General features: G+C 35.4%; 1 protein-coding gene across 2 annotated transcripts; it reads right to left on the bottom strand.

Annotated features, from left to right (window-relative positions):
* Positions 1-3,542: 3,542 nt before the first annotated feature.
* On the bottom strand, positions 3,543-9,890 carry LOC139886352 (uncharacterized). Of its 2 annotated transcripts, none has more exons than XM_071870136.1 (9): positions 9,420-9,890; positions 9,103-9,183; positions 8,228-8,351; positions 8,027-8,121; positions 7,123-7,194; positions 6,566-6,742; positions 5,705-5,816; positions 5,196-5,367; positions 3,543-3,893 (listed from the first exon to the last, which is right to left on the bottom strand). In XM_071870136.1, the coding sequence occupies exons 1-9, from the start codon at positions 9,441-9,443 to the stop codon at positions 3,830-3,832; spliced, it is 921 nt and encodes a 306-aa protein (XP_071726237.1). In that variant the 5' UTR covers positions 9,444-9,890; the 3' UTR covers positions 3,543-3,829. The 2 variants fall into 2 exon arrangements, with proteins under 2 accessions (XP_071726237.1, XP_071726236.1); XM_071870135.1 differs by having other exon boundaries at positions 3,549-3,929.
* Between the last annotated feature and the right edge of the window lie 1,356 nt (positions 9,891-11,246).

Here is an 11,246-nt window from a genome sequence, read left to right as displayed (position 1 = left end):
ACATGGTTTGTAAGGAGTAGAGATGTTGAATGCGTGGCTAAAGCTATTGAGTGATGAAAATTGCAGCGTTCGTCTTGGATGATTTGTGAGTGACATTGATGTGTCAAGTGAGTGTCAATCAACAACCATTGTGGGAGGGATATTTATAGGTAGATTGTAGGAGGTTAATCTAGTAACCACCTATCTTCTAGAACTTCAGCAGTTACTCCCAGGAGCAGTCAACCATGTCCTCCAAATTCTCTTTAGTAGTAGGGTTGTACATGGTACACTTCAGTCCCAAAGTAATTCGGGTTGGTACCATCACGAGTCTCGTTTTAGAGCATAAAGTCGTCCCGAGGATCGTACCAAATATTTTCGGTTCGGTTCGATTCAGTTCCATGATTTTCGGTTCGATTCCGTGAAAAGAATCGTCTCAATGATATTTGAAGGTAAATTTCAACTATTTGTTGTGTTGTTGTAATACACACTGCCCATATTATAATATATGTATACCGAATCATCTTTGACCATAGTTTCACATTTAATGTTTGATCACCGTTTTTTTTTTTTTTTTTTTATAAGGAGCGTTACATAGTACAATATTATCATCGTCACAATAATAAATCAATACTATAATTACTAATAGTATAATATCACTCTCATCACTATTCACTATTCACCATATAATATATAGTGAGTAATAGAAGATAATGTATATGTATGTATATGTATATGTATATGTATATGTATATGTATATATACGGAGTATAAGATAATAGAAGATAATGTATATATATACACTATAATAATAGATTAATTATAAGATAATGTTTTTTTTTTCTTTTGTTTTTTTTTTTTTCTAATTCCAAAAACCCTATGTATATTTACCGTCTCTCTGTCCACGATCTTACTTTATATTTTCTTTCAAAAACCTTAATTTACCTCGGAACAAATAAACATCTCACCGTTTTTTTTTTTTTCAGCCGCAACATCTTTTTCTTTTTATCTTCTCATTTTATTTTAATCACACTCGTCAGTAGCATATGTGTACCAAAATCGCAATACCATTAATTAACATTAACATTAATTAACATTAACATTAACATTAACATTTTAACACTATATCCTAATCACCACCCATTTTTTGGTCGTTTACCCCTAACCCCCACCCATTTTTTGGTCAAAATAACAATAGTGAAAAAGGGAGAAAAAAAAATACCAAAAAACCCCTAAATAAATGTACCAACTTACACCACAACCTAACAGGGGTATAAAATTTAAATTCTATATTTTAATTAAATATCTTAACTAAACTTCACCCATATTTTCAACGGGACATATCTTTCCGCTCGCCTCGCGTTAAATTTTGTCAGACCCACCGTTCAACTCAAAAAAATCTAACAAACACAACGGGACTAACAATACGCAAAACGGACACTTCTAAAAAAAAAAGCTAAATACCTCGGGCTATATTCAATACATACATACACCTATAATAAGCTACCCAAACTAACAACATCACATCGATAATTCTGTTTCCCTTTTTTACGCAATCTACATGCCATTAAAAAACGCATAGGTCATCAGGTACACTAGGTACTAACTAGGTACACACTAGGTACTAATTATGTGTATCTAAAAACACACGTATCAAAACGTATTTACTTCTGTAAATACATAACACTCCATTAACTATGAATACGTAACCGAAAGGCCCCGCGACATCGCGCAGGCCCATTTTACTAGTTCATCTCAATAATCACATGTGTCCACCTAGCGCTTCTTTAATGTTATTTATTCACAAATAATATTTATTTTATCGTTTACTTTTTTTTTCTTTATCTTTTTTCTTTTTCTTTACAATAATCGGCTTTACAATAATCGGCGTGAGGATGAGCCGCATAACTTGACTAGGTTCTAAACCCCAAGAAAAAAGAGGAATATATAAATAAATAAATAAAAAACTATTTGCAGCATTGAAGAAAATTGGTATTGTCGACAAAGTTCTCTGCCCAAGTCCTGCTCAATCCTTAGGCAAAGCAAGCCACGACGTATAAAAAAAAGACGTTACGGAAAAGGAAACGTGGTCAAGCAAGACGCAACGATATCATCAAAATAAGTCTATTTGATGCAACAAATAAGAAGAAAAAAAATATATCTTTAATTTCTTTATTTAATGTTTATTGTTTTAATCCAGTCCGAACTTTCGCGATTTCGCCGTTCGGACTGCAGGAGAGTGTTAGATAATAGGTTAGGCTCAAGTCCAATATGTGGGCTTGGATCCGTTAAGGTTTATAGGTTATTAGGGTTTTATGTATTCTATAAATACTGAATCAATAAAGCATAATACTCACCGGGTTCAATTCATTAACAATCCATTCTAACCAGTAATATAGTAAATTAAATATAATATATATACATTGAGTCACTGACCAAGTTAATTTTCATATAGTACAATATCATACAATCCAATAGTTCTTAAAAGAAGCAATACCATTACGTGAATAAGTGATTAAAAGTTCCGTCTGGTATTTTTCCCGTTTTTTCGGGTTAATTTCATCTCGTACCGAGAAGTGAAATATCTTAAATTTAAGGACCATGGACCGTACCGAAACTCATCGGTCCAGTTCGGTTCTGGTCCGGTTCGGTCCGGTCCTCGGTTTTTCGATTTTTTTTCTCGTACCATGCACACCATTATTTAGTAGGGTGCGAAAATTCAGTAGACATCGATGACCAGGTATTCTGAAACGATGCACGTGCCGGAACAAGACTTCCGCACGTATTAGTAAAAAAAAAAATTCTCCGAATATAAACAATAATTTATGGATTCAACTCATGAATCTATTGTGAAATGGCAAATTGATGTTTTACATTTTGGATATGAGTGAAGGTACGCCATTATTTTCTATCATTATATAAAAAATTCGAAATCAAGCGACCCACACAATAGCAGGTTTTTTTTTTTTTTTTTTTTTTTTGACATCAATTAGGGATCACCCAGGGGGACTTAACCACCCACGCGTTCATCTCCCGTAGTTGTATAACCCGCCCCCAACTATCCTGGAGGAAACCCGGACCGATCCGAGAGCATGACCGGTAAAACCTCCCCTCCCCGCTGCCCCCGCATTAAACGAAAGGCGATATGAGTGGATACTTCAGGTCAGGGATAACATTGAGTGCAATGTTGCAGACAGTCGAACTCCAAACAATAGCAGGTTGGTTGGTTTTAGGTTGGTGGGTTTCGGGTTGACAGGTTTGCAAATCAAAAAGCGCAACTCAAACCTAGCCTACTTATATTCGTATGAAGTTTGAAATTGGCAGCCTAGGTTTTAACATTCGATGTTAGCACTTGTATCTTGTAATGGTTGTGTTTAATATTAATATTTATAGGTATCGTTCCCATTTTTTAAATATAATTACAGACTTTCTTTAAATATAATTACAGACCTAACGCATCCTCCAACATGAACCTGAACCTGGTGGTAGTTCAACAACCATTAATCGAGGGGGGGGGGGGGGGGGGGGGGGGGGGGGGGGAAGTGGACCAAATCTAATGAGATAATCCAACGAAAAGTAGCAGCATAATGGTCCCAAGCACATAAACAGTAAGAGATTTTTCAAGGAACTTGGTATATCTGACTCTCGAGTCTTGACGCTGGTGATTTTAAGTAACAAAAAACAAACCAAAAAACGCAAAGGTATGTTTTTGTTCATCTGTCCAAAAGAAAAGATGGTACTACATATTTGTGTGATCCTTCAAATTATCATGGACAATAGATCCAAGTTATGAAGCAAGGTGTTAAATCAACTAGAATGGATCTCTCAAGCCAAGCCAAGCCAGCAGAATAGATTACTGCTGCTGCTGCTGCTCCTCCTCTTGAGGCAGTTCCACCACAAAACCACGTTGCGCGATTCTGTAATACAGAATACCCATTGTTGTTAAACACGCCCTGCATCCATACAAAATTAGCATACGTATAGTTAATTACATCACATTACATGAGTTATTATTATTTGTCAGCAACCAAGTTTTAATCAAACGACTCAATGTTAGCTAGTTAACTGTTTCGGTGTCTTGTCAGATAAAATGGTTTCAGGAGCTGATGTGCACTTCCTCTCATAGTCGTCTTAAACTTGTTTACACTGGTGTGTTCTTCAGTGAGCATGTGTATTTTATCTAGGCTTAGGGTTACAGTTAAGGTATTTTGTTCATACCTGTGTGTGTGTGTGTGTGTGAGAGAGAGAGAGAGAGAGAGTTAGCATGAACCCGGATTCATGCCAAACTAGGAAAGGAGTGCTCTTAGCAGGTGATTCCAGATAACTAAATATAACATAGATTTATGGCTTCACTTTTCATGAAACCTTCACATACTGATGATCCCTCTCGATATTGGTAGCTCAGATTTAATGCAAATTGGTATGGTATGGTATGGTATGGTATGGTATGGTATGGAGAACATCAAGGATCTTGAATTTTTGACTCTTTCGAATCTGGCCAAAAACAAAACACCTAACAAATATATTCCTAGAAATAAATTCTGGTGTGTCCTTTTCACACAATGCAATCCAGATCCCTCATTACTACTGTAGTCGGTTTCTGGGTAGCAAAAGAATGAAGGAGATAGGTGCCGTTGTTCTATAATAATTTAAAAAGGAATAAGATAAGAAATCATATTAATTAAAAGGAGAAAAACGAAATGCACTTTAGCAACTTATTGACATTGGATGCCATGTCAGCAAACTCAACCGCTTTATACTGGCTGTAAGTCATTTTTCACAACAATGGAACCATTTGATGACTATGTGGGTTTATATCTATAATTCTCTATTGAGAACTTTGAGTGATCTACCTACCGTTGCAGCATAGCTCAACAGGTACCCAACACTTTTGATGTTGTGAGCTCGATTTGTGCAGATAGATAGATCTGATTACCGAGTACGTCAGGTATTCTCCTTTGACTGTCGGGTATAGGTCAGCCACCTGTCACACATACATGGAGTTCCAGTGGAGGTGTGAATGTTTCACAGGTGGGTTTGGTGACACCAGGGAGGAAGGGTAAAAGTGTCCTTGCCAATCTACACTTTTGACAACTTTGAGAGACCTTAAATTTATCGACTTTAACAAGTAAGTAGAGATAACTTTTTTGTCTTCAATATCAATGTTAAAAAAAGGACGGAGCAAGTAAAGATAATAATAGAGATGAGTAAAATCTCACATGATTGCTATTACAAGAAGTATTTTTCTTGGATCCATTCTTGATGGCCTATTATGGCGCACGTCATCTGCATTTGAACCTTTTCTAGGGGGCGCAGTAGTAACTGGTAAAGTTGGCAATGTGCTTGACCAGAAAGGTAGCAATTTCCTCAATAACTGATTGCGAAAACTTCCTAACATATATCACAGTAAAATAAGTAACCTACTAAATCAATTTTACAGTACTCAAGGAAAAGCTGAAAAAGGACAAAGGAACCCACTAGCTTAAAGTTTTACTTGCATGAAATTCTTATATCTTATGCAGAACTTTAATTTTATAAATAATAATAATAATAAGTTTAAGGGAAATTGAAAGGAAAAAAAAAAAAAGTCAACTGTATACAGAATTTCGGATGTTATGCAAAATTTTCAACTAACATACCTAATTTTAGTTTTTATGCCAACTTTTTATTTGTATGCAAAATTTTATAGGGTGCCATAACAAAGAAAAAGACAACACAATGATCTCACCTCTCCTTGAGTACTTCTTGTGATTACCATCTTCATCATCATCTTCATAATATGAAACCTCTGAATTTGGCTTTTCAACTTGTTGTGCACTCTTTCTTGTGGTAGCACCAGGCTGTAATTCATTCTCAAAGCTTAGTAATTATGGCAAATGACAAAACACGTCACTTTGGTCGACGAACAGGCAAAAACCAGTTCACATTCTGTTCTGTCTACCCATAAATACTTTTTGTCGTATCTTCTTCTCTAAAAGTTTAAAAATATTTAAATATTTAAAATGAATGCAAAATAACATCGCCTACAATGATAATATAATCCCTGAACTGAAAACGATGAAATGTGGTTTCTGCATTTTGCTACATTTTGAATGACTTTCGACCCATTTCTTAGCAGTTAGCATGCTGTAATTAATTTTCCCAACTGACTCGTCAAAGCGAAAATATAGATTAAAATCAGCCCAATTATCTCTAATGGGTAAATGACATCATGGGTGACTTTCGACCTATTTATTAGCATGCTATAATTAAATTCCCAGCTGATCTGTCAGAGGGAAGGCATAGAATAAATTAGTCCATTTATCTGTTATCAAGTAAAAGTTATCATTCATATGTGTGTTCCATGATAATGAGCATACACGTAAATATATTCATGATGCAGCTAGTATAAATAGTAATAGTATTAGGAGCATGCTAAACGTAGCCCTAAGGGCTAGAGAGAGCATATAGCCTAAATTAGCCCGTTTATCTTTTATCGAGTAAAAGTTATCAGTCATATGTGTGTTACATGATAATGAGTATACACGTAAATATATTCATGATGTAGCTAGTATAATATAAATAATATGAACATCAAGACAGTACTTACAACACCAGAAGAAGTTGGGCTTCTCGAATGATGTATCTCCTCTGCAATATCTATGCTTGAATTTTTAGCAGAAGCATTTCGTGCATCATATTTTGTTACCGTAGTAGGTTCAATAGGTGGTGGTCTGGCTTCCATTGGAACTGGATTATTTCCAAACACATTCTTCTCAATTCCGGTCTGCATTGCAATAAATAAAGATCATTACGATACAACAGTCACATTTATGAAGGACATTATGAACGAATTTATGCCATACGTAACAGAGATGACTTCTAAATACCCATTAGATGGTTGACCAGTATTCTATGGTAGAACATAACCAGTTCACAGTTCTTTTTTACTGTATAATCATAGCAAAATATATAACACGGAAGCAACAGAGGAATATCAGAATCGTTATTTTCTCTATAACCAAAGCAAAAGTACAGGGCAAAAGCTAAAGAAAATATCATAATATGACCTAAAGATTATGCAATCTTTATTATAGATATTAAGTTCAAAGAAACTATTTAGCAAAATAATTCTTGAAAAATAATAGTTCTTCAAATTTGGATTACCTGAACAATTGCTTCTTTCAACTGTGAATGTAAACGAGATCCCGAGTCTTTGACACTTTTAGGAGGCCATATCTACAAATTAAGTTCAATGTTATTCATGGGTCAGAATGATAGATATAATTAAAAAGTACAACATATGATACTTTGTGTTCTTCCTAAGAGCAGTATACAATCAAGAAGCGCCGCTCCTCTCCCATTATCCCATATTGATCTTGATCGAAAACAGACAATCTATATAGTCTCTTATAATGAAGTTTTTCTGTATGCAACATTTGAGAGGAGTTGACATTGATTGAGAAAAAGAGAAGTTGACTTTATCCCATATAAGTGCCTCACAGTTTAAATTTTTCCAAATGAAGTGTCAGAATACAAATTTGGTGGCACAACGTACGTGGCCTAACATGTCTATAAAGCATTTTACTCACAATAAATGGTTACTATGATGATATTTTTTTTACAATAATAATAAGAAGAACAAAAAATAATAAGAAAAAGTGACTTGTGTGGCTTAGGCTTTAGTGTCAACGTTAGTAAGTGAGAACCTACAGATTCTCAATTACTTCCTACACTGGTCCAATAAGTGGGTAAAATTAGTTTCCTTTAAGCTAATGATATACGTATTATATTAACTTATATTATACTTAGATTATATATTATATTGACACTTGAACTGCTCTCAATATACTTGCACAAGACAAGGTCTACATTTTAAGTGTGGTTTAAGCTTTCTAACATACACTAAGAATTCAACTACTACTCTAATATAATATACCTTCTAATCAATGCGGGCATCTTATCAACTAGAAAACAATCGCGGCTGATCCAAACCATCTTTCAGAAAAAGTAAAAAACCCATCACGGTGAATAGGTAATGGGAATGCATAACCATACAAATCGACCTTACCGAGGTTGAACATGCTGGACAAATGTATCCAGCTGGAGCAGTGTGCGGAGGATAACTTTTGATACCTGAAACTAAGCAACTTGTATGTATGACATCTGAAACATACCAAGAAATAAAATAATAAGGTTAATTTCACATATATCAACTTCTAAAAAAAAACAAAACAAATGATGCATGTTCCTTTCGTGCGGAACAACATACGCAAGCAGCCCAGCCGTGTTGTCTTAGAATCAACGCCACCTTCTTCGAGCACTGCTTGACAGTGACAACACTTGGTGGGCCAATCGTACTCTCCATCAATTACCCACTCTGAGTAGGTACGGACCTACGAGATTTAACTTAAAAGTCTCAACCAACATACACATAATCCATTGACAACTGTATAAATGACTAAAATTTGTTTCTAAATTTGTTTCTAATTGGAAGTGGTGCATATTATGGTCGTTTCGGTACTTTTCTAATGAATCATGCTAGATCCCATCATTACAAATTCAATTTTTGTTTAGAGCACAGGGAGTCGTTCGGTGTTACATCTCAGTGTTAAATTTAACACTGGATTTAACACTGAGGCCAAAACAGGGGAAATGATTCAGGTTAAATCTCAGTGTTAAATCATTATTTAATTATTACTATTTAATTTATTTAACTAATAAAAAATATAATATAAAAAAAAAATTGGTGATTTAACGGTGATTTAACACCGGAGGGGAGTGGTGTGCACCGGTGTCCCCGGTGTTAAATCTCTAAACACACCGTTAACTAGGTAACGTTGAAGCATTTAACATGGATTTAACGGTGATTTAACACCGGAGGGGAGTGGTGCGCACCGGTGTCCCCGGTGTTAAATCTCTTTAACGGTGGCAAAAGTGTTCGACTCCTAGAGCTCCATATGGAGTAAATGGACTTCTAAACGCAGTATTTCATTATTGACCTTTTTGGGGCCTTGGTTAAACTGACTTTCATAATTACTAGTATGTGAAAAGAAGTATAAATATCTTCATCGAAAACATGACATGCAACTATACAATACATACAAGCAACCATTATATTATATAGAAAATAAAATTACAACATACCACACAAATTTGGTGCTCCGGAAAACATATGCATTCTCCACAAACAGGAACCTTGTGTACGAAGCAGTACAATTTAGTTGCCTGCAAGAAAGCAGAACCCCGACTTTAATTACTACTCAATCAATTCAATGTTAACAAGTAAGCAGGTTTAGTTAGTTAGTTAGTTAGTTAGTTAATGGCACACCTTGTACACTCTGTTTGCAAATAAACACAAATTAGCAAATTGAAATCTAAGATCTCAAATATATTAAGCAATGGTGATACACAATTCGTTCTCGGTCTTATCTCAAAATTTTCAAAAAGATGAAATAGATTACCTTACGGCACTTGCAGACCACCATTAAATTGAGTATAAGTTGAATTACAGCTGAAGACCTAAAGTTATTGAAACATCAAATTTAGGAGATTAGGGTTTTAATTTGAAATTATACACGGAGTATATGTAGAATGTGATTAGGTTAACTATATGGAGTAAGTATTATTATATTCAGGGATTTGGGATTGGGATTGGGATTGGGATTGGGATTGGGATTATGGATATATAAGTACAGTATAATTTCATGATCTGGTGTAATTTGGGTTTTTTCAGGGTAACGTCAATTCCATAGAGAGAAGAGAAGAGATGATACAGATACGGATCCAGATACGGATTCGGATACGGGCGGGTTTAAGTTTGTTAGACGGAGGATATGTGATTTGGACCACCTGGCAGAATGATCACATGCATGTGGCTGGCTCATGTGGCCCGGACCAGTTTCTCTTTAGATACGTGTTGTTTGTTTTGTTACCGTTTGTTCTTGTCAATGAAAATGTTAAACTACTATTGTGAATTCAGGTACGCAGCTAGAATTTAAAGAGGAGACTCGACTTGTTTAAGTACTAACCATGAATATTTATATTTATATTTATATTTATATATTGTATAAATAACATAGCCTTTCTTTTCAATCTATTTATTTATATTTAGATATAAAGTAGTATATAAATTCGGTGGACGATGTGAGTAAGACGATAATCAATGATTATGAGTTTCCTGTTCTGGGAGGGAGCCCGGTTCTTAAAAAGATGTAGCATGGTGGAAAGCTCCTTGTAGGGAAAAAAAAAAAAATGGAAGCAGTTGAGAATCTGGATGATCTAGGTTCTAAAACTACCTCAATGGAAGATCCAAAGGAGAATGGTGATTTAGTGTTCATTCTGCAAATATAAATTTGGTTGATGATTATGTCGTGCATGAGCCTCCGCAAGTGAACCCATCGAAGGATCATTCTATGGATCAAAGTGGTAGAAAGGAGCAGCAAGTTAATATGGGTACTTGTGAAAAGGCAGAGACTACTTCTACCCAAAATGCTCTCCCACATGTCTCATATGTAAAAGTAATAGATAGTACGTTAAATCATAATAAGGTCAACTTTCTACCCAAGATGCTCCCCCACATGTCGCATATGTAAAAGTAATAGATGGTACGTTAAATCATAATAAGGTCAACTTTCGTTTGATGCAAAACGTGAAAGCTGGGTGAAGGTATTGATCTGGAGCTACCAGTGTCTTCTGTAATGGAGGCGGTTGATCGATATAGTAACACTTTATACGGTTATTTTGTGAGAAAACGAACGGATTACCCCGTTGTTAAAAACTATGTTATGAACGCTTCGAAAAAAATATGGAATTGAGAAGACTATGATGAACTCTAAATGATTTTACTTCTTCATATTCGCCACTTCGAAGAGAATGCAGGTTCTCTTTTAGAATGGTCCTTGGATGATCATAACGGTTCCGGTTATTCTTAGAAAGTGGTCGGTGAATGTATCATTATCCAAAGAAGAGTTGACAAAGGTACCTATTTGGGTCAAAATTCATGACGCTCCTTTGACAGGTTACACAGCAGATGGCCTTTGTACGATTGTTTCTAAGATTGGTAATCATATTATGTTAGATTCCTATACTAGTACCATGTTTGTTGAGGCATGGGGCCTGCAAAACTATGCACGTGCAATGATCGAAATAATGGCAGAGGATGAGTTGAAATCAAAGCTAAATGTAGCTACTCCTGCAATAAATGGTGAAAGATGCACGGTGGATACGGTCACGATAGAGTATGAGTGGAGTCCGCCACACTGCTCGGGTTGCAAGGTTTTTGGTCATCA

The sequence above is a fragment of the Rutidosis leptorrhynchoides genome, chromosome 1 (genome assembly GCF_046630445.1).
Source record: "Rutidosis leptorrhynchoides isolate AG116_Rl617_1_P2 chromosome 1, CSIRO_AGI_Rlap_v1, whole genome shotgun sequence".
In the NCBI taxonomy this organism is placed as follows: domain Eukaryota; kingdom Viridiplantae; phylum Streptophyta; class Magnoliopsida; order Asterales; family Asteraceae; genus Rutidosis; species Rutidosis leptorrhynchoides.
Note: the sequence above shows the minus strand (reverse complement) of the source record. Positions and strands in the feature narration are given on the sequence as shown.